This window comes from Alexandromys fortis, unplaced genomic scaffold (assembly GCF_014885135.2).
Source record: "Alexandromys fortis isolate MF-2015 unplaced genomic scaffold, M_Fortis_MF-2015_v1.1 scaffold_20, whole genome shotgun sequence".
Classification (NCBI taxonomy): Eukaryota; Metazoa; Chordata; class Mammalia; order Rodentia; family Cricetidae; genus Alexandromys; species Alexandromys fortis.
In genome coordinates this window covers 3,534,156-3,557,298 of record NW_026067903.1, presented here as the reverse complement: position 1 = coordinate 3,557,298, position 23,143 = coordinate 3,534,156, and the positions used below count along the sequence as shown (strand labels likewise).

At 47.5% G+C, this 23,143-nt stretch overlaps 1 protein-coding gene across 4 annotated transcripts in view; it reads left to right on the top strand.

Annotated features, from left to right (window-relative positions):
- The window catches only part of Npas2 (neuronal PAS domain protein 2), a 185,840-nt gene that overhangs the window by 122,492 nt on the left and 40,205 nt on the right, over positions 1-23,143 (top strand). For all 4 annotated transcript variants that reach the window (XM_050134744.1, XM_050134746.1, XM_050134747.1 and 1 more), the window contains 6 exons: positions 6,866-6,986; positions 7,983-8,096; positions 18,623-18,741; positions 19,537-19,619; positions 20,323-20,429; positions 22,736-22,883. In XM_050134744.1, coding sequence (XP_049990701.1) covers positions 6,866-6,986; positions 7,983-8,096; positions 18,623-18,741; positions 19,537-19,619; positions 20,323-20,429; positions 22,736-22,883 — 692 coding nt within the window. The remainder of the gene's footprint in view (positions 1-6,865; positions 6,987-7,982; positions 8,097-18,622; positions 18,742-19,536; positions 19,620-20,322; positions 20,430-22,735; positions 22,884-23,143) is intronic.

The window sequence follows — 23,143 nt, the reverse complement described above, 5'->3', positions numbered from 1 at the left end:
ATATCAGCCGACCAAAACCTCACAACCTCCCATATACCCACGTGCCCTACCCCTATCCATTTGTCTTCATTCTAAATAGTCATTCATCCTTGTGCCCCACAGCCCTCCAGCCTAACATTGCTCTCCCACATTAAGGCCCTAGGCCAAAAGGTCTCTCACTTCATTCTGCCACACCCACCCTAGGGGAAGGATTTAGATGGAACCCTCAGAGAAAAGACTATGGAGGGGCTTCGGGCTTGCAAGAGTCTGAAATATCTTTAAGAAGACAGGCTACTGTCATCTGGATGAGCATTAGTCATATGCTAAAAATGCTAGAGGGAATTGGCTTAAAATAAAATCCCGAGTGCCGGAAGGGAGGTGGTGAGAGCCAAACGGAGGAAGGATAAAGAGTGACCGCAGGGTGTGTTGACGGAGGTACGAACTCGTGTCTCCAGTGTAAGCTGCCTGGATACTTCCTTTCCTCGCTCCCAGTCAGCCAACCCCCCTTGTCCCTGGTCCTCACACCTCCTTAAATGCTGGCTCCAGGATGGGAGGGATTTACCTGCTCCGTGATGCTTTCTCGGACTCCCAAAATGGAGCCTGACACCCAGGACCCCTCAGTACTGCTTGCTGGAGTTTAGCAGTGAATTTAGTCTTGTGAACCCTGTCCCTGCTCCCTGTTCCCTTCCTGGTTCCTGTTCCACACTCGGAGCATCTCCAACCCAGCTTTGGGTGTCCCACCCTTCAGACTATAAACGTGAGACCTCTTTGCTTTGCAAGACGCTCTTCACACTTGTAACAGGGTGGTGTCCTGAAGAGCCCATCTGCAAGCTGTGATCATCATTAAGTCGGAAATGCATGACATGGACCCGGGTTTGTGCCTTGGCTTTGCATCCCGGGACATGCTGGAGCTTCCGTCGTGATTGTGAAGCTGACCCGGGGAAGTCACTTCCCGCCACTGCCCAGGTCCCCACAGAGGAGTGGACCCCGTATATCTAGCCCAGGAAGAGATAAAAAGTTCAAAATTCTAAGTGCAATTTCTGCAGACTGTGAGTCCACTTGGGGCCATTGGCAAGTCAGAAAATTGTAAGCCAGGGACTGTCCATCCTATGCCCACCACCGGCTCTCACAGTCTCGGTGCCCTCCTGGTGCACTAATTCCTCCAGCCAGGACTCTGCAACCTGGGTCGGCATTCTCTTTGCAACCTCCTCTTCCATAGCTACCTGCCCCGCCCCCTGCTCCCATCCTCTGACTGCCGTGTGCTGGGTGTGTGTACTGACTTCTGGCTGGAGTTCCTTTCCACTCTGACCGTCTCCCAAACTCCATCCTACTCTTGGATCCCACGCAAGAAGTCCCCTTTCTGGAATTGTTTCCTTGTAGACCTCCTAGCCTGTCATGTGAAATCAGCACCCATACTTGGGGTTCTCTGGGCACTTATTAAAACCTTCTCTCATGGGGCTGGCTGTCCAGCTAGTCCACATGACATGCTGGGGATCAGGGACATAGCACCGAACCAGCTCTGGGGCTCCTGTGGGTGACAAGGGAAGCAGAGGACACCAGTCTGCAGGTGAATGAGCAAGCAACCATCACTGCAGTGTGGCTGCATCTATACGCATTCCCCGAGTGTTTGCTCAGCATACCTAGCATTGATGGAGTGTTTGCTGTATACTATTTGGTCAGCAGCATTTCCATCTCATTTAATCTTTACCCCTCCTTTTTCTTGCATTTGAGGAAAGCGCAGAGCCAATGTTTAAAGCCCTTCTGGGACTTCTGTGGGCTTTGCTGTGACATGAAGGCATGCTGATAATCCAGCCGAGGGGCTGTCCTCACAGGTCCATAGGCCACAGCAACAATATGACATAAGAGCGCATCGGAAGAGGGGCCCGGGGTGAGTAGCTAGGGAGAGCGTGCTCAGGAAGGAAGCCGCAAGCTCCTTCAGAAGATGTGTCTTCAAAGCTCAACAGCTCGCTGAGCACAAAGGTGTGGGATGGTCCAGCTGGATGAAGGCCCAAGAACCTGAACTATGGAAGAATGGGAAGCTGGTAAAGCGGGCGGTGCTAGGGATAGAGGGCAGGCAAAGGGCACAGAGCTTAAAAACTGGGGTGAGCTGAGCCTCTGTTCTTAGGACGGGGGAAATCCAGGGACGGTGGTAATCAGGTGATGACTAGGACCTCTTCTGGCTGCTAGGGAGGTCACATTGGACAAGGACCAGCACTGGGGTGCGAAGCCCATTTTGTCCATGTCATGACTCAGGTAAGAGACAAAGGTGATCCACATAGGTAGGAACCACAGAAGGAGTGGAGTAGAGAGAATTACAGGGCACGACACCAAGCAGCCCCAAGGACACTGTCCTGGTTGGTTGTTTTGGTGGTGTTTGTTTGCTTGTTTTGACAACTTGACACAGCTAGAGTTCTCGGGGAAGCAAAACCTCAATTGAGGAAACACCTCCATCAGACTGACTAGTGATTTATGTAAGAGAGCTCAGGTCGGGGCGGGAGGAGTGCCACACCTGGGCAGGTAGGTGGTCAGAGGTTACATAAGAAAACTGGCTAGCTGGGTGGGGGCTGGCACATGTCTCTAATCCCAGCAGCACTCAAGAGGCAAAAGCAGGTGGACCTCTGTGAGTGCGTGGCCAGCCTGATCTACGAATTAAGTTCCAAGACAGATAGAGCTGCTACACAGAGCAATCTTGCCCTGAAAAGCAAAGCAAAGCAAAACCAAACAAAAGCAGGCTGAGCAAACCATAGGGAGCAAGCCAGTAAGCAGCACCCCTGGCTTCTGCTTCAGCTCCAGTCTCCAGGTTCCTGCCTTGACTTCTTACCCTGACCTCCTGCAGCGAGATACTGTTACCTGCAAGTCTAAAATAAAATAAACCCTGCCCTGTTTGAGTTCCCGTCCTGACTTCCTTCAGTGATGAACAGTGATGTAGAAGTATAAGCCAAATAAACCCTTTCCTCCTCAACTTACTTTTGGTCACGGTGTTTCATTGCAGTGATGGAGACCCCAGCAAGGACTAGTTGGTACGAGCTTAGTGTAGCATTGCTGCGGCAGACCTGACCATGACTTGGGGAGGCTTGTGGAAGAACTTGGAAATTTTGAACTAGAAAAGCCACTGAGTATTGAGAGCTCAGTGGGATGTTTTGTAGGAGCCTGTGAGATAAGAATATTGAGAGCAGTTCAGAAGATGGAGGCCTGGTTTGTCAAGTTTCAGAGGGAAGCTTAAAGACTATCAGGGCCGTTGGCTATTTTGAATTAAGAGCTGTCTTTCCGGTCATCTGGGACCGAAGAGCCAGCCATGATTAACAAGATACTGGCACCACTGAAGTTAAACCTTTGTGTTACTGGGACAATTGGCGCTGGTTAGGTGGAGCTAAGAAATTAGTAGAGGTTAGGTAGAGACCAGCATCACTGATGTGAAATATTCTGGGCTGTGTTTCTCCAGAGTCAGCACGCTGAAGCTGTGTTCCAGAAGTGACCGAGGCTGTCACTTGTGCCAGCAGGCGAACTTAGTAGTGTAAGAGTCATCTAGCTGGTACTGGTTTTGAAGGCAGGAAGGGGTTATGGGAAGAAGCTGAGGCTTGGCACTGTGAAAGGGCAGGAGAAGCCATTGGTAAACGTGCAGCCTCAGTGGCAGTTGAAGGCCCAGGCTGAAGGAATCATGAGGCTTAGCACCACAAAGAGAGCCTATGGGAGGCTATTGGGGAAAGGTCATTGGCCCGGTTACAGCAGATGACCCCAGCAGTTTTGGAATGCCAGTACCGTGGGAAGACCACCAAGAACAGCAACGGCAGTGTAGTGGGGCTGGCTGGAGCCTAGAAGACAAGCTGTGTGTTCTGCAGAGGGTGGAGCCAGAGAACTGGCCCAAGCCCTTTGGAGGAGCCCAGGAGATCATGAGTGGGCCCTGGATGCTGGAAATTCCTTTATTAACACTATTGGGAGTTTGGCTTTGCTCTGTTCAGATTGTAACTGTGCCCTGGTTCTTCACTCTTGAAGTAAGAAAGTATTTAATTTTTGATTTTTAAGAGATGCCCACAGTTGAGAGACTAAACGAGAGAGAGAGAAAGAGAAAGGAGAGAGAGAGAGAGAGAGAGAGAGAGAGAGAGAGAGAGAGAGAGAGAGAGAGAGAGATTTGGGGGTTTATAGTGAACTTGAATTTAAGTTTAGAGAAAATGTCTTATATTGTGATGTCTTTGTTAATGTGTGATATTGGGGATGACCAAGAAAAGAAAAAGTTGTGACTTAACAGCGAAATGTTTAGGTGTCAAGTTGAGAAGAGATCGGTTGTGCTGGCCAGCTCTTTGTCAACTTGATACAAACTATAGCCATCCAAGAGGAGGAAACCTCCACTGAGAAAATGCCTCCATAAGATCAGGCTGTGTGCCAGCCTGGAGAGTATTTTCTTGATTAGCCATTGATGGGGGCGAGCCTATTCCACTGTGGACCTGGGTTCTATAAGAAAGCAGGCTGAGCAAGTCCTGTGAGCAAGCCAGTGAACAGCACCCTTCCACGGCCTATGCATCAGCCCCTGCCTCCAGGTTCCTACCCTGTTTGGGTTCTTGTCCTGACTTCAGTGATAAAGTACAATGTGGAAGTGTAAATCGTATAAACTCTTTCCTCCCCAGCTTGCTTTTAGTCATAACGTTTCATCGCAGTAATAGAAACCCTAGCTAAGCCAGGCAAACGTGGTGCATACCTTTAATCTCAGCACTTGGGAGGCAGAGGCAGGTGGATCTCTGAGTATGAGGCCAGGCTGGTCTATAGAGCGAGTTCCAGAACAGCCAAAGCTTTATAGAGAAACTCTGTCTTGAAAAAAAGAAAGAGAGAGAGAGAGAGAGAGAGAGAGAGAGAGAGAGAGAGAGAGAGAAGAAAGAGAAAAAACCCTGGCTCAGACCTTCCCCAAATTGCTTTTGGTCATGGTGTTTCATCATAGGAATAAAAACTATAAGATAGAACTATCTGGGTGTGGCAATGAAGGTGTAAGGGTATCTGAACGCCTCTTTCATGGGTGATGTACCAGGTGACCTGGTGACCAATTAGTAGTACCATCTGTAGAGATGAGAACCCTAGATGCAGAGAGAACAGGGAAGAATTAAGATGACATGGATTACCTATGACTCTTTGGTCCTGGGGAATCTGAGTGATTGATGGAAGGTTGGGTCTGTGTGCTTGAAGCTGGTGAAGATTCGAGCCGAGCCCCATACAGGTGGCATTAAAGCTACATGACTGGGCGTTATCTACTAGGGGAAAATGAGGAGGAGGGTGAGCCATGCGGGTCTCCTCTCTTCACTGTGAGCTCCTCGTCACACACCTCTAGTCAAACCATTGTACCTCAGTCACACTGGCCACCTCCCAAGGATTCAGCATCTGTGTGGGCTGGTGCCTTCTGTCACAGCTCAAGACCATATCCACTTCCGTTCACTCCACTGGCAGTTCTGGAGGACAGAGTTGGACCTGGACCGTATGCAGTATTCATTTTGTATTCCCACTATCTGAGCCCTCAGGGGAACAAATTCCAACTCCATGAAATAGGGGCCTACGAGAAATAGACAGTAGCTTTCAGCTGAGCTAAAGTTCCAGGGAACTCCGCGTTCGCTTTATGGTTGTTTAAATGAGTGATTGACCTCTCTCCAGGGCTCCTTATGGTCCTCACCGACTCCAGCCAGAAGTCAGGAGTCTAGGCAAACAGGGTTCTCCAAGGCAGGAAGGGTCATGGTTCTCTGTACAGGGGTCAGACTTGACACTTGGTTTCTCCCTAAGCCACAGACAGCAGCATATATGAATGTGAGCGAGTGTGCACATATCCGTGTGAGCAAGTGCACACACAGGCTTGTGAGCGAGTGCAGAATCCTCCTGGCCAACAGACCGAACCAGCTGCAGGTTGGAAACCCTTGAGACAAAACTGCCCTCCCTGACCATACGCAGACCCCTTTTCCGTGTTGTTAGTCTCTAAAGGATACAACTCCGAGCAGGGCATTCACGTTGCCTCAGGCACTGTGAGGCTGTTAGAGATGACAGCAGCCCAGGTTCTGTGAAAACGCTATACCAACGCTTCAATAATCTCCCGAGGGCACTGGAGAGCATCTAAAAAAGCCTTTAATGCTTTTGTTCTTTGACAACTTCATACATAATGTGTTATAATCATTCTCACCTCTCATCACCCTCCTCTCTCATCTCCCTCCCACTCCCCTCGGGCCCCCTCTTCTAACCAATGTGCCCCCTTCCTACTCTCAAGACTTTGTTTTGCTTTGGTACGACCCAGTGTGTTTATGGAGCGTTGCCTACACGAACATGGGGTGGGGGTGTTATTTACAAGATCATGGGCAAGTTGCTGTGGCTACTTAGATGACTCCCCCTTCCCCAGAAACCATTAATTGCCAATAGCTCAAGAACCCCTGCCCCTGACTCTGCATTCTGTGATGGAATGGTGATGGGGGCTAGTATCTTGTACAGGTGTTGGGAAGATGCCCACAGCCATTGTGAGTTCACGAGCCCAGCAGCCGTACGTGTCCAAAAGATAGCCCCCCCATCCTCTGGCTCTTCCGTTCCTTCCACCCCCTCTTCTACAAAGTCCCCTGAGATACGGAGAGAGTCATAAATAGATGTCCCTAAAACTTTTACCTTGTAATCTATATATTTGCAGCTAAGTCCTCATGTTCTCTAAGCAAGAGCTCTCTCGTCGAGCTGTGGTCCCAACCCCTGTAAAAGCTTTCACGTGGCAGTTCCCCAGAAAAGAGGATGGGTGGTTCATGGAGAGTCTTCACAGACCATGTGGCCCCCAAGTTTTCATCTCTACATCAGTGCTGAGCTTCCGAGAACTCTGGGGCTCTGCCCCCTCTGGAGTTCATTAGGTCGAGCGTATGCCTTTTCTCTTTATTTTCTCTTGCAGTCGGATGTCATGGATCAGAACTTGTTAAATTTCCTTCCAGAACAAGAACATTCTGAAGTTTATAAAATGCTTTCCTCCCATATGCTTGTGACGGATTCCCCCTCCCCAGAATTCCTAAAATGTAAGTTCACCTTCCTGGTGCTGTTATTGAATCTCAAGACAAGAATTAGCTCTAGCTCGTGAAAGGAGGTCAGAATGAATTAAGAGGGGAGGACTAATTTTAAGAATAATTTTCCTCGTGACTCAGAACATCTCCAAGATCCCTTGAGGTATATTTTAAGGGAAAGCTAAAACTGGAACTTGGAGAATGTAAGACATTTTAGCTTTTATGTGGAAAAGTTGCAAGTACGGCCTCATAAGGATAACATGTTTTGCGTGTATGACAGGAGATGCCTTTTCACATGGGGGTAATAAATAGGGCAAAAGTCAGCGAGCAGCCTGCTGCTTTTAGGGAATACTAAAAGGTAAAGTTTCTGTGGTAGCGAAATAACCAACCGCTAATTGAATAATCAGGCCGGAAATCCATAGTCTGTCCTCCTGGGGCTGTCATCTGGTTATTTATATACATGTGCAATTTCATGGGAGTTTGAGATTTATATCAAAATATTTGGCAACCCAGCTAGAAGGCGGGCCTCGGTGCCTGCTTACCACGCTCCGCTTAACGAAGCATACGCAATTGCAGGCGGTAGCAAAGATGCTTGCATTTGCTCAGGCCCCAGTCCATTTCCGTGCATAATTGGTCCCGTCGTACATCTGATTTCCCTTCAAAGCAAAGCAAGGAAAGATTAAATTAAAGAGAGTGGCTCTATACGAGCAGCTTTATTTTAGTACGGCATGTGAAAACAACCAGAACTAATCGATGCCGACACAACCAACCACAGACATCTGTGAGCAAATTGACTAATTGGGTCCAAGTATAGAATACGGAATATGGATGAGCTATGGAGAGACAGGCCTGTAGCTTCCAGGGTTAGAAGCCAGATCCGACAGTCCGTTCGTTATAGGAAGAAATCCACTCAGGCCATGCGTGGCGTAGATCATGAAGGCACGACTTGTTTAGGTTGGCGTCTGTGTAACCTCTCCTCTCCCTTTCTCTCTCCTCCCTTTAACGGCCCAGCTGACAACGATTTAGAGTTTTATTGCCACCTTCTCAGAGGCAGCTTGAACCCAAAGGAATTTCCAACTTATGAATACATAAAATTTGTAGGAAATTTTCGCTCTTACAACAATGGTAAGCTTTAATTGTCCTATCCTTTCGACGGTGTCTTTTATCATGCAAAACATGCACAGGAGGTCCTAAGAATTATTTCATGTCTGCATTTGGGTTTTCCTGTCCCCAGGACCGTGTGTGTGTGTGTGTGTGTGTGTGTGTGTGTGTGTGTGTGTGTGTATGTGTGTGTATTCATCTGTGTTCTCTCCCATTCAAGAACACATACACACACCAGTTTGTGCCGGTGTGCGCATGCACCCTCAACTACATGAGTTCTGTTTATTTGTTTTCCGGCTGGTGGGATAATTTTGTGCAGTGAGAAATAGTTTACAGTTAATAAAGAACAGACCCAGCCTACTTAGTCTACTAAGCAAGCCTGAATTGTGACACCCGGATTTGCCTCTTGCTCCCTGTATGTTTATCTCTCCCATACAATCCCACTGTGAGCCCAGTTTAATAGATCTGGCTCAAGGTCACTCGCTAAGGCCCTTGTGCACAATAAAGGGCCTCTTTTACCTTGAGTCAGGAATCTACAACGGATCAACTAGCCGGCAGAAATCAGTCTTATTTCCAGAAACTACCCAGACAGACAACTGCCCAGCCTCTAGCGGCAGAGACACAAACTCTAAACCAGACCTGAACATTCATTTTGACTTGTTAGCTATGCAAAATGGAAACGCAGGTCTAATGCCAGAAATTTCAAACCCAGGTCCTATTCTGGGCAGAGCACAGAGGGCCTGCTTCTTTAGTTGCTGTGGCCCTCAGACTCAACACAAAACAGATAGCGTTGGGAAAATCTAATATTTTATAAAGAAAAATAGGAGACGGCATTGATGGGAAGTGGGGGAGGAGGAGAGAAGAGGAGAAGGGAAGGAAGCCAGAGGGAAAGAGAGTAGGATGCTGAGCTGCAGAGCTGAGGAGGAGGGCCTGGGGGAGGCACGGGGAGCACATGAGAACAGCTCTAACTGCTGCTGCTTGGGTTACTACTCTTTGACTCGGGACCCACTTGAGGCTGCTGCCCCAGCCAGATTAGTCCCTGGTTCCAATGGGACAAGCCAAAGTCCTGGCACCGCACTCTAATGCTGAGGCTAACCAGGATTTTTTTTTCCCTTCCACCCTAAATGATCCTTGGCCGCGTGGTATTTCAGTAGACACGCATGCTTCATTTAAAAGATGGCTAAGTAGAGGGAAAAAAACAGAGTGATTTTCAGGTCCTCGTTCAGGATCTTTTGCCTGGAGAGTGGCCTCCATGGCTGACTTGGCCCTTCAGAGGACCAATCTATCCAGCGATCCATGTGACTATGATGGTAAGTGATGGGGAGGGGCGATTCGGTCTCCTATGTGGGCCCCTAAGTCTACACAAAGCCAAGGCCTGACCGTGTCTGATCTGGCTGATCAGAAAGGCGTGGGTAAGCTTCATGAGGTAGCCTTAGGAGCCATCCCATAGAAGTAAGTGGTTGCTTGCAGGCTGCCTGACTGAAGACCCCTGGTAGAAAAGCCAGTGTTGTGCCAGGCCCAGAGCGGTGATTCCTTGAATGAGGCAGCTTGTCAAAATGCAAATTCTTAGGCCACGTTCAAAAATGCTAGACCAGGGGACCCACAGCCTAGGGTCATGCAGTTGGAGAGGGCTGGAAAGATCCTGGCTCCAGGAGTCCTGGACTTCATGAGTTCATTATCGGATCATTCCCTAGAGACAAATAGTGCTCCTTCCCGTCAGCTTTATCATTGAATGTAAGTGGACATTTAGAATAGGCTTAAAGTGTGGGTGCTGATTTGCTCAACCCCAAACTGAACTACGACACGATCCAGTCACCCCACTTCTTATTACATAGCCAAAAGAAGTAACAGCAAGTGCTTGAAGAGGTATTTGTGCATCTGTGCCAATAGAAACATTAAGTGTCATTGCCAAAAGGTAGAAGCAGTCCAATTGTTCATCCGTAGGTGAAAGGATTTAAAAAAAAAAGTGTGCAGTATCCCTACAACAGATTATTACTCCGCCTGAAAAAGAAGGCAATGTTGATGCATGCGGCAATATAGAAGAGCTTTGCAAAAAAGCATGATGCTAAGCAAAATAAACCCGTTGTCGAAGGGCAGACATTGTGGGATCCCATGCATATGAGGTTCCTGGTATAACTAAATCCACAAGGATAAAGTAAAGGGTATCTGCCCAAGGCTGGGGGAGGGGCTAGTGGAGAGTTGCTGAGTGGGTGTGCAGGGTGTGCACCTTCCATTTCCTAAGGTACCGTTCTAGAGATGGATGGTGGTGGTGGTGCACAGAGATGCTTAGCTGTATATCTAAATGCAGGGTGGGCCTGGAATGTGGCTCGGTGGCATGCTCAGTCCCCAGCGCCAACAAGAAAAAGGCTAGTGTTAAACTGATACTGTAGTGATTTATCACACTATCTGAAACAGGTGTCCCTGTTGGCTGTCATGGCAACTGCCACCGCTGAAGACTATCCTAAATGGCCGAATGCACAGAGGGAAAAGGCACGGCACTCAGACTGAGCACTCTGGGATGCTGCTCCTACATGGCCCTGTGCCAACAGTACCCATGCTCAGGTCAAAGGGTCACTCGTGGCTGGCTGGTGAGCCGCCATCCTGCACCCCGTGAATTTATGTTTCCCTTCCTAAAAAAAAAAAAAAAAAAAAAAAAATTCCAAATAGCGTTTCAAATCATCCTGTCACGCATCACATCTGAGAAGGCTTCAAGAAAATAGGCTTCCTTCTGAGTACCTAAGCTGTGTTTTCATCTTTTATCTTTTAAGTAGCAAGGCTTTATTTTCACTTCAAGCTGAGACAGTGTTTGTTTGCTTGAAAGAATGTGTGGAAATTATGTGTGACTTTTTTCTTTTTAACTGTTGCTGCTAGAAACACGCGGCATCAAAAGCAGAAATGTTGACGCCAAGAACGTCATCTCTCTCCAGACCTTCTTGGGTAGGCTGATGTGACAAAGGTTTGGTTGGCGCAAGAGTCCCCAAGTGTAAATGGAGACCTTGGCACAAATGCAAAAGAGCTCAAGTGAAATGTGTAGGCTGGCCACAGTCAGACTAGAGACATAAATTCTTCTTAGTTTTTTATTCTTCTTTACATACCAATCTCAGTTCCCCCTCCCTCCTCTCTTCCCGCTCTCCCCTTCCCCCACCTACCCTTCATGCACCCCTCAGCTCCTCAGAGAGGGTGAAGCCTCCCCTGGGGAGTCAACTAAGTCTGTCCCATCACCTCACTGAGGCAGGACCAAGGCCCTCCCCCCAACCCACCCCACCCCACCACCAACAACAACCCCGCCCCTATGCTAAGCACTCCAAAGAGAGTGGGCTCCACACAGTCAGTTCATACATTAGAGTTAGATCCTGGTCCCACTGCCAGGGACCCCACATACTGTTTAAGCCACGCCATTACCAGCTGCATTCAGAAGACCTCGTTCGGTCGTAATTCAAACATAATTAGACATAAATTCTAATGCCCTTTTCTACCGCGGTAGGGTGACTAGGGATAGCCATACTATTTCACTCATTTAAAACTTTAGAAGAAAGGACCTTGGTGTTTGTCACCAAAAAAGAAGTGGCCAGTGTTTGAGGAGGAACCGCTGCTTACCATGACTTGAACATTGTATAACATACATGAAGCATCATTTGGTTCCTCCTTAGCATGTACAGTTGTTAGGTATCAACTTAAAACACAAGGACTAGTGTAGAACTGGGTGATGGAGGTGGCAGGCATGGGACCCTGGGTTCCATCTGAGCAAGAGCAGGGGAGGGACAGGATGATTCTGAGCCAATGAGAGCTTTTGGAGACCCTCACAGTGCATACATGAGGCTCCTGTCTGCTTTCTTGTTGACCCTGGATAACACTTTGATTTTCCTCCAGTTTCCTGACCTTGGCCAAGGGAAGGGAGAGAGGGAAGGAAGGAGGGAGGAAGGGAGCAAGGGAGCAAGAGAAACATAGAAGGAAGAGAGGGGAGTACCGTTGTCCCCACTGGTGAGATTATGCTTTCTCATGGGAGTTTTGGGACCACCCATTCATCTCTGTCCATCACCCAAGTTTGTTGCATAAACAGCAGAATTGCCCAAAGGCTTAAGCAAAGTGTCATATTGTATATTTGTTGGGCACCCCTCAGGAAATGATCATTGGCCCCAATGCTCTAGGAAGAAGGTATCAAACATAAGACTTTTTAACATGTGAAGAAATATATGTTGGGAAATGAAACAAGAAATGAGTCTTTTTAGAAGTATTCACTTGAGGACAGTTTCCGACCTGCCTGGCAAAAGGCTCCTGAAGAATACAGACTGGGCTAGGTGACCGCAAGTCCCATCCTTTCCCAGGAATATCCTGGCTGGTGGAGAGCATGGGGTAGCCTCTGAATGCAGGAGTCCTGCCTTCCTCTGCCCTGAGTGTTGACGATTTCTAGAGCTTCGCGAAAATAAAAAGCCTGTTTTTGAACTTTGGCTGTCCTGTCCAGATGTTCTCTCCAAAGAGAGACAAGGAGAGACACTTTTGAACAAACACACTGCTTTTTCTCACTCTTCTAACTAAATACAGGGGTCAAGAGGACCTTCCTAAACTCCATGTACCCAAGTGTCATATCCCTTACCCTACCGCTACAAGAGCGTGGAGGAAGCAGCTAGAGACACATCAAGAATACAATGAACATCTTTGCTTTCAGGGGTCGTAAGAAGCGGACTCTACTCCTGATAGGTCATTTCATGGCAAAAAAGAAAGCCTTTATTGGGTCCTCTCCCAGCCTTGGACTTAAATGTGCATCTGACTGAAATCCAGAACACAGTATTTCAAAAGTTGCTGGTATGGTTCCAAATAGGTCACCCTCAGCAAACATTCCACCCTGGGCTTTCCAGAAACCACACACCAGAGTATAAAAGTTTCCCTGCCCTCATTCTACCTAGTTGCCTCTAACCACAGCACCAGATTGAAGTGCTGGCAAAAACCGGGGCCTTTCAGCTTCTAACACTTGGTTCCATGTGTTCCCTGGGGTTTCTGTAGGTTGCCTGGCTTTGAGGTTGCTGCTTCTGTGTTTTGTTTCTTCCCTGTGCTGAATTAATTAAGATGTCTTGGTTTAAGAGATCAAGGCAGAGACACTCCAGATCTCCCTGGATACAGAGGCAGGGGATTGGAAACCTCTTATTTGGTGTTTTGATGTGAGCATCACTGGCCCCTCAGCACTAGAAGGGAAACAAGCTCTTCACTCAGCCACGCCGCACTGAGTCCTCCCCCAGTGGAGGTCAGCTTTCAGATTAGGCATCAGTAGGTTTCAGGTCATGGTCAATAACAAGCCATGATCCTGCACAGTCATCTCAAGTCCATATTACAATGGAGCAGTAAGGATTGGGCAGACATTCATCATCAGCTGCGTCTTTCCATTTGCTCTCATCTGAGAGTGACTTCGTGTGCAAGACGGTCTATAATTCTAACTGAAAATACGCCAAAAATATGCAGACAGGATGAGGAGCTCAAGAAGTTGCTCAGTTTCCTCAATACATGAAGAATTTACCGCTACCCACACCACCCCTCAGGGGATGACTTAGTTCCATCACCAAGGTCCTCTGGTCCCCTGAAAATACTCAGTGAATGGCAGGAAGTAGAAGAGACTGGAGTGAGACATACAGTTGCCCTTTGGAGCAATGTTCTTTCTTCAGCTCAGCAAACTGCAAACCCAGCCTTCTCATGGCTCTCTTACTTCTCACCACACAGACCTGGCAGAAACAAAATAGCCAAGCATGATGTGAACCAGGTAGGTGGTGCTCAGGCCAGGAAGTAGCAGTGTGCGTTACTGTCGCCCAAGAACATTTTTTATTTGGCTGCTCAGAACATACCCAATAAAGCATGCTGGGAACCAATATCTGGCTGTTCTGAACATACCCAATTAACCATGTTGCAAAGTAAAAAACAAAAATCTGAAATCGGCTTTTATTTGTGTGAGACGATGCCCCATAATGGACTGAAGAGTATTTTCCTCCTGATGGTCCAAAAACCCAGAAATATGTAGGATATCTGTCAAACTTGGGGGGTTGGAAAACTCCTCCTTCTGCTGAGCGAATCTGCTAAGCCATGTCTTCCCAAATACCATTAGCTTGATCCTCATTTGTTTCAAGAAACGCCCAGAAAGCTCCCTTTACTCTCTGTGTGGACTAGTGTATGCTTTCCCGGAGACTCTGCAAGTAGTTAATCAGCAGCCTATCTGGGGAGAGTAGACTGAGCTATGAGCTGCGTGGAGCAGGATCAGGGCATCTTTTTCCTCCCCTTTGCTGCTAGCTAACATCTGCTGCTAGTGCTGACCCTTCCCGCCCCACCCCCACCCCCGGTGTTGTCCTAAACCCCTTGAGACAAGTTTTCCTGCCATCTGAAGTCTCCCAGCCTTGTGTCCTTATCATGACTGATCTGGGAGGTCAGCTTTGCCATGGGACATACTTGGGAGCCAACCTCAGGTATGTTCCAAGGAAGTTAGACAATCTAAATACCCAAAGAACCTTGGGAGTTTAATTTTAAGACTCCCGAGAATGCCAACCCAAGGCAACTCGTTCAAGGTATTTAAGATAGAGATGCTATTGGATAGCTCAGAGCCTGAGAACCTTTGGAGCAAACATTTTAGTTTGAAGGTCCATAGCAATGTCACCATGCATCTCTCCAGATAAACTCTTCAGTCCTCTGTTAGGCACTGCCGCTGTTTGTCAACCTTTGATGGCCATTGTGTCATGTAATTCCCAGACACTATCTTGCCCAGGCCTCCTTTGGACCAGTGTTTATCCATCAGCCGGGTAGTGAGCTAGCCTGAATACCAGTGACTTCTAGAACCCTCCTACAGTGCCAGAGTAGAGGAACTCCGAAGGAGAAGCCACCCCAGGGTTCCCAAGTCTGTGTGCTAGTTACTGGCAAAGATCAGAACGTTCCTTCCTGGACTGAGCCCTAAGCTCAGTTTGAGCATCAAGTGGAAGTCGTCCTTGAGACATTCTCCAGAAAACCTGTGCTGAGAACTAGCTCAGCGCTGGAAATAGGAAGTAAAGCTTGGCTCCCACATGGGAAAGGCCCGCTTTTGGCAAGGGTAGCATCAATTTTAAGTAAGCAGACTCTAGAAAGAAAATGGAGCAAGAGAGAAACACTCCTCTATATCACGAGTTTGGGAGACCAGAGGAAGAAAGGCTGTACAGACAGTAGGTGGCAAATCCTCCTGAGACATAAGAAAGCCAGTTGTAATTAGATGTATTCTTTCTATTATTTAAATTGAAATAGGTAATTGAATCCTTAATTAATGGCTTTAAACTGCCTTGGGATCTGAAGTGCCCGAAAGTTAATTCAGATGCTAAGTACGCTGCGAAGGCCGGGTGTACGGTATGCATGTGTGTTGCCTCTGGAACACGTGAGGGGCCTTGTGCTTCAAAAAAAAAAGTCATTTCACACTTAACCAGCGCTGTGTAAGAGAGTGTCCTTCCCTAACTTCCTCTGCAAGGCCTTCCTCTTGGCCTTGACTAGAACATTCACCCCAGTTTGCTGTCTATCACCCTGGATCAGGCTCTCAGGTATTTAAGATTTTCGGTGGGAAAGCTGGTTGAAAAAAAAAATGCAATTTGGGGCCCGTCTGTAGAATATGCATCTAAATGCAGGCTACCAGTAATAATGGAACTTCCCTAAACAAGGATGGGGGCAGAGCTGGGGATTTTCACCTTTGAAGCCTTTGAAGTTATAAAAGAGCAGATAAAACTGGGCTGGAAGGCAGCCAGGCTGAGTGGAAAGTCTGCAAAATCCCACTAATGTCCACCACACCGGTCTCTGCTCTCCTTAGGGAAGGAGCATGCCTTAGGCAGGTGTTTCCTTCTCCAGCTTCTGTCCACTCCTCACAGGAAATCAGGGAGAAGGCTCTTGCTGGCAGCGTGTGGGTTTAGTAGCCAAAGGGTGGCTCAAGCCAGGTGCATCAGTTTCGGGGAGAAGGCGGCCTTCTTAAGTTCCTAGGGAGACCTCGGAAGCTTGTCTCCAAGGTCTCGGTATTCCAGAAAGAGCCAAGAGAATTTTATTAGGTCATTATCTGGCAGGGTAATGTCTCTTCGATTCAAGCAGAGAGTATTTCACATCTGGGAAATTTTTAATGTCTTTTTTTTTATTGCACAGATGTTCACATCTGCAGACCTTCCCTTATGTGGGATTGTTTTCCTTTCTCTTGATAAATCTCTTGGCTCACCCCACAAAACGAGTCTACAATAGTCTTAAGTCAGCTCATGACAGATGTAAACTCTCTCGAGACCACTATTTTTTATTTTACTCACTTTGTATTCGTGTTTGGAAACATTTATTAGTATTTATATGAGTGAATTCAGAGAATGTGTTGGGTAAAATGAATTTATTCATGTTAGCGGAGAGCAGACCACATTATAGATTCATTTACAAACCTGTAAGTAAAAAAAATAAATGATTGGAAAGCTAAACTATAGTCCTGCAGATCCCATTTTAAAATGAATTTGGTTTTCTGATGTTCCATTTGCTATTGGTTACATTGGAAAGCTTAATGGTGCTGAAGAATCTGTGAGTTTAGAAGGCACAGGTTATGCAGACACCCCTCAGTATCCATTGGGGATTGTTCCCGGGTACCTCAGACATACCAAAACCCGTGAGTGCTCAAGTCCCCTGTATAAAATAGTATGGTATTTTCCTATCTCCCCTCACACCCCTGATATGTTTAAAACCATCTCTAGATGGCTTTCAGTGCCTAATAAAATACAAATGCTACATGGTTTTACTGAATTGCTTAGGGAATAATGATGTTGAAAGGCTGTGTGTGTGTGTGTGTGTGTGTGTGTGTGTGTGTGTGTTCCATAGATATGTAGTGGCTTCTTTCAGATATTTTCAAATATATGGGGTCCACAGTTGGTACAGTGTACAGACTCAGAGGCCTCAGTTGTGAAGGACCATCTGTAACCAGCCACATTTTTTAAAGGAAAGGTCATGCGGCCTGCTCCTCTAGGGATCCTCAGCCCTGGCCACATCACGGCTAGTCAGTGGAGGTCTGGAAAGTACCCATGACTTAATTATGTGATCTGGGCGGAACCCAAGTTACCAAACCAGAGGACCCAGGGTAGCCAGCCACACACTGAAATTTGAGGATTCTATGGATGGGCCAAGTTGGTTATTTTCATAGTTAACCAGGTTCTCTCCTCCCCTCAAAAATTCAATCTACAGATAATAGAATTTCTCTGGCCCAAAAGGTCATGTAGTTCTTCACAGTTACCCTGAAGAAAGGTCTGGTTGTCCCCAGGAAGAACCCAGGGGGATCATAGGAGGACATTGGGAGCCTGTTTCCAACACATTGGTGGATGTGAATTTAGATCCAAATCCTTTATCCTCTGAGAACTGGACTTAGGCAAAGACCTTTGGGGCTGTCAGGTGACCTTTCCAGACCTCAGTTTCCCCATCTAAAATGGTGGCAGTCATGTCTTCTTAGACTTGTGAGGAAAACGACAGACTCATGGAGAGAGATGTCATCACATACTTGTTGATGTTTAGCAAGTTTAAAAGTTATTTTGGTTCAGGGTTTCTGAGGTTTCAGTCTATGATCCACTGTCCTGTTGCTTTGGGGCCTGTGGTGAGGAGGATGGTCACACCAGGGAGCACAGATCACAGAGCAGAACAGAGGTGCATAATTTGTGCCTGGAAAAGAGACAACATGGATGAAACCAGAGTCTCATAATCCCTTTCGAAGGCAGACCCCAGGAGTCAAGAATATCCCAAGTGTATCCCTCAAGGTTTTACCACTGCCCAATAGCATAAACTAGAAATTAAGCCTTTACCCCCCATGGAGGGCATCCCAGATCCATCCACAACCATCTAAGTTGCAAGGACAACTTCCCAGTGGTCTGGCCTCTTATCATCCCAGACTCCCTAAAATGAGACAGAGTCCTTCATGCTTGTGAAGCCACCACTTCTTCTCCTGGGACTATCAGCAATGGAAACACTGCTGGACAATGTAATTCACCCTTAAAACATCAAAGCCAGCATCCAGGCCCTTCCTTGAGAACAGTGATTCTCAACCTGTGGGCCGTGACCTCTTTGGGGGTCAAACGACCCTTTCACAGAGGTTGCATATCAGATATTTACATTACGATTCATGACAGTGGCAAAATTACAGTTATGAAATAGCAATGAAAATAATTTTATGGTTGGGGATCACCACAACGCGAGGAACTGTATTAAAGGGTCTCAGCATTAGGAAGGTTGAGAACCACTGCTGTAGAAGGAGGGCCTTTTATTGGAGAGCGGTTTCCCCAACACAAGAAGCAAATTCTGAATAGCTAGTAGAAGTGAGGGTCAGTGGGGGTCTCGTGGTTATTGCCGTGGCTTCAATTCCTAGTTCAGCCAGGAAGATGGCCTCAAACAAGTGTCTCAGTTTCCTTCTCTGTGCAGTAGGAATAACAGGCTCACCTACCTCCTCAGGGTGCGGTAAAAATGGAGCGAGGCAACATGCCTAAACTCCTGAAAGCAGGAAGTGCCAGGTAAAGGTTAGTTATTGTCGCCAGGCAGGGCTAACCTGTGCGTCTTCCTCCCACCAGTGCCTAGCCCTTCCTGTAATGGCTTTGACAACACCCTCTCGCGACCTTGCCGTGTGCCGCTAGGAAAGGAGGTCTGCTTCATCGCCACTGTGCGGCTGGCGACACCGCAGTTCTTAAAGGCAAGTTCCCAACAAGGGACATCACGATGTGGACCTATTTCAGTGACATCACATTTGGTTACATGTCATGAATGATCCTTACGGAAGGGAATAAAATCGCGATAAAGTTAGATTTAAAAATTAGTTTTCAAAACTCTAAATGTCGAGGTTCTGGTCTGCCCCTAGGGCCCATCCCAAAGCCCCAGGTTCCTGTGGGATTTTGGTTTGAAGGCAGCACCCGTTGGTGATGAATCTACAAAGATATTTGGCCAGGCTTCATATCTTTGCACCATCATTATGCATATGTGCTGAGTAGGTGGACCTCAGACTGTGAGTCAAAAAACTGAGAGCCTTTATTGTATTTTCCCTTCCGTTGTCACACTTCCTATCTCTGGTACAAATGTGGATGGAATTAAATTCTTGATTCGAATTCAGAGGAAAAGCCCTCACCTCAAGTTTTCTACATGGCCAGATAATGGGAAGGGGGTGAGTCACAGTTTGGCTTCTAGGTACTTTTCCCAGTTTGTGAAATAAATTTAGGGTCAGCTAATACAGAAATTAAGTACAGATGACGAATTTCGGTCCAGCACCGTTTGGAGATTGGCTCAGAGTCGTTTTAGCTTGGGTAACCCATCATTCAATTCCTTTTGAACCAACCAAGGGTGAGCATTTGGCACCCTGAGCAACATTCTGGTTTGTTTTCTCTCTCTCTCTCTCTCTCTCTCTCTCTCTCTCTCTCTNTCTCTCTCTCTCTCTCTCTCTCTCTCTCTCTCTCTCTCTCTCTCTCTCTCTCTCTCTCTTCCTTTTCCAACACAGGAAATGTGTGTAGCTGACGAACCTTTAGAGGAATTCACTTCGAGGCATAGCTTGGAATGGAAATTTTTATTTCTGGATCACAGGTTTGTGAGAAGAAAAACATATTTGAGTTGGGTCCTTTTCAAGAGTTGTTTGCAGGAGCCAGGCTCCGCTTGGGAGACTGAAGTCCAGCCTGGTACATAGAAGGGGAAGGACTCCTTGGTGATAGAACAGTTGTTCCCAGCTAAGGGGAAGGTCGGGATCCCATTTGTGCCCAGGTCCTACGTTCAGAGTGATGTCTCAGCCCCAAGACATCTTTGGGATGGACCCAACTTAGGCCGTTCCTACTTCCTGATTGTCAAAAGCAGATGTGGGGAGAGAAATACTCTGATTTCTTTGATCCTCCTAGGATCCTTCAGCCCAATGCTTTCGTTCCTACATAGCACGTCCTTCCCGGTTTGTGAACTAGCAACCATCCCCTCCCTGCCCTTTCATTGAGCATTGGGTTGACCCAGTTGATAGCTATTTTAAATTCTCCAATATCTATAAGTTCTTGTTAACATTTTGGGTCAAGTTATCCCAAGGAATGAAATGCCTACATGCTGGAATGAGTGAGGTTCCTTTTCAATATGGGCTCTCTGATCCTGAGCATCATTGCGATACTGCTTTCCTGCCCCTGGTTCTTGATAAACGTGGCCTCCATGGAAACCACTAAGCGTGCAAACTGCCCCTCCTCACCAAGTGTTACAAACAGCTTGTACATTGTGCAGTTTCCTCTCGTAAAGAGTTCCTCTTGCCTCCCTGCAGAGCCCCTCCGATCATAGGGTACCTGCCCTTTGAAGTACTCGGCACCTCAGGCTATGACTACTACCACATCGATGACCTGGAGCTCCTGGCCAGGTGCCACCAGCACCGTGAGTACCACTCGCCAGCCCAGCCGAGAGTTGTGTGCCTGCCGAGGGTCCAGATAGCAAGATTCTGTGCCACTGGAAGTCAGCTTGCCACAGTGGGGGCAGGCATGGTGTCCCACTCAGCAATGACGTGGGCTAATGGGTTCTTTCACATGCTTAACTCCACGGGTCCTACTTTAACTCAGAATTGGCATTGCCCTGATCCCCAGCAACATCCCACTGTCAACGAGATGAGTCACATTCTTTAATCCTAATCAAGGAATTAAGGTAGGGTTAGATTTTTTCTCCGGACTGCCCACCCAGCCAGAGTCTACTGGGAAATCCAGAAGCAGGTGAATTTGCCGGTGTGTGGCAGAGGTATGCACAGGATCTTGAGGGTGGAGGGGAATTTGGAGGGCCCCTCTACAGCTGATGGAAAAGTCAGAGAGGACTCTGTGCCACAGAAGAGGGGAACATTCCGACAAGCATTCAATATAGGCCTCATGCCATAGGACAGCAGGAATCACAAACTCTTCTCGTCCGCGTTTCACAAGAAGAATCAGAAACCGACCACTCAGAGTCATAGCTTAGTGCCAGCTCTCAGCTTTGATGAGGAACAGTTTCCCAAAAACTGAGCTGTGGACTCTGAGCTAACAGACGACAGACAGTGGCCCTCAGTAGTTGCCTTGTCTAGAATGGTTGTTAGGACTTTCTTCTCTGTACCGTCCTTGTTGACAAGGGAACACGCTGGAGTTGCTGCTAGATCTGTCAGGATGGAAAGTTCATCTTCATCTTAGCCCTTCATTTCTCAAAAATGAAGGAAGCTTAAGCAAGCTATGTAAGCACCGGGGTAGCTCCAGCTGTAGACTCTCAGGCTCCTTCCATCAGGGATCAGGAATGAGAAAATCCGTTTTCACAAGTCCCTGCGGCCGATGGCGATGCACATTCAGATCTGAGACGCGTCGCTGCTTTAAACCTCTGGCTGCCTCTGCCTCTGCCAGCATAGAGAAGCCTCTCAGGTGGCAGAGTCACACTAGGCATCTGATAGACTTGCCCTGCGACTCGGGCAAGAAGTGCTCGCTTTGTAGAGCCCACACGTCCACTCTGTCAGGCTTCTCTACTCAGATCCAAATCTGAACAGTGCGGCGAATCCTTTGCCAGCTTCGCTTCCCTAGGTAAGATTCCTCATGACTGTGTTCATTACAAGACGCTAAATCACCGGCACTCTGGTAATAAAATCCAAATTGGTCCTCTTCCTTGGATCCATAATTTATGCTTCTGCCTCACGTGAGCTAATAAACCACCGGCATGCATTCTGTCCTGTATACCCCCCAAAGGAGCCATCTGCAGATGCAACTATAGAGTCTCTAGGCAGCCATGCAGCTGCAGGGAGAGACCTGGGCTACAGGCATCCATGCCAGACTCTCTGTTCTAAAACGGTGTGGGCTGAGACTCAACTGTTGGTGACAGCTGTAGATGCCCATCAGTTGCTGGCTGGCAGGTTTATTTTGGGTCCATTTCTCTCAGTGTCTGGATGCTCCATCCTCTGTTCAGCTCTTGAAGTCCCAAAGGCATCTCACCTGCAGGAAGATGAATCCCAAGAAAATCAGGGCCTCTTTCTACTTAAATCTCCAGCTGGAAAACCTATCCTTGTGTGCCCTTACGTGAAGAGTTTTTTCAGCCTTAGTGCATTTGGGAACATGTGAAATCATTGTATTAAGAATTCTTCATTCGCCAGGCAGTGGTGGTGCATGTCTTTAATCCCAGCACTCCGGAGACAGAGGCAGGCGGATCTCCATGAGTTCGAAGCCAGCCTGGTCTACAAGAGCTAGTGCCAATACAGGCTCCAAAAGCTACACAGAGAAACCCTGTCTCAAAAAAACAAAAACAAAAACAAAATTTCTTCATGCAGGGTGGCGGTAGTTCACGCCTTTAATCCCAGCTTTCAGGGATAGATAGATCTCTGTGAGTTCAAGGCCAGCCTAGTCTACAGAGTGTCCCAGGACAGGACAGCCAAGGCTACACAGAGAAACCCTGTCTCGAAAAAGCAAAACAAACAAAAAGAAGTAATACTTTGGTTTGACTCAGTATGACCAAATCAGATCAATTACCTAGTAAGCATGAGGCCCTAAAATCAATTCTAGCACCTTACAGTCCCCCGAAAGTATCAGATTGTGTGATGATAGTCACTTAAACTACAGTGCAACTAGGGAAATAAGCATGTTTGGTGCCGTCTTCTAGAACTTCTGGATTTTAGTAGTAAGTCTTGGGAGAAGGGTCCCTTTTCAGTGAGCATTGTGACATGCAAAGTCTACTTCTTTTCCCCCTAGTGATGCAGTTTGGCAAAGGGAAGTCATGCTGTTACCGGTTTCTAACCAAAGGGCAGCAGTGGATTTGGTTACAGACCCACTACTACATCACCTACCACCAATGGAATTCCAAGCCCGAGTTCATCGTGTGCACTCACTCCGTGGTCAGGTACTGTCCAGACCGGAAGCCTGGGCCCCTGTGAATTGCCTGGGAGGGTGGGCGAGGCCACCAAGGGTGTGGGGAAGGATCAGTGACCACCTTAAGGACACCCTGTGTCAGAGGAAATGCTCTGGCTGTCGTCGGCAGCAAAATGGATGATCAGAACTCGGGCCCCTGCCCGGGTACACGCCCTCCCTCCTCCCGGCTCTGAGACGTGCTGTGAGTTTTCAGTCAAGCCCCTTTGAAAGCTGCCAGGATATTATTTAGTA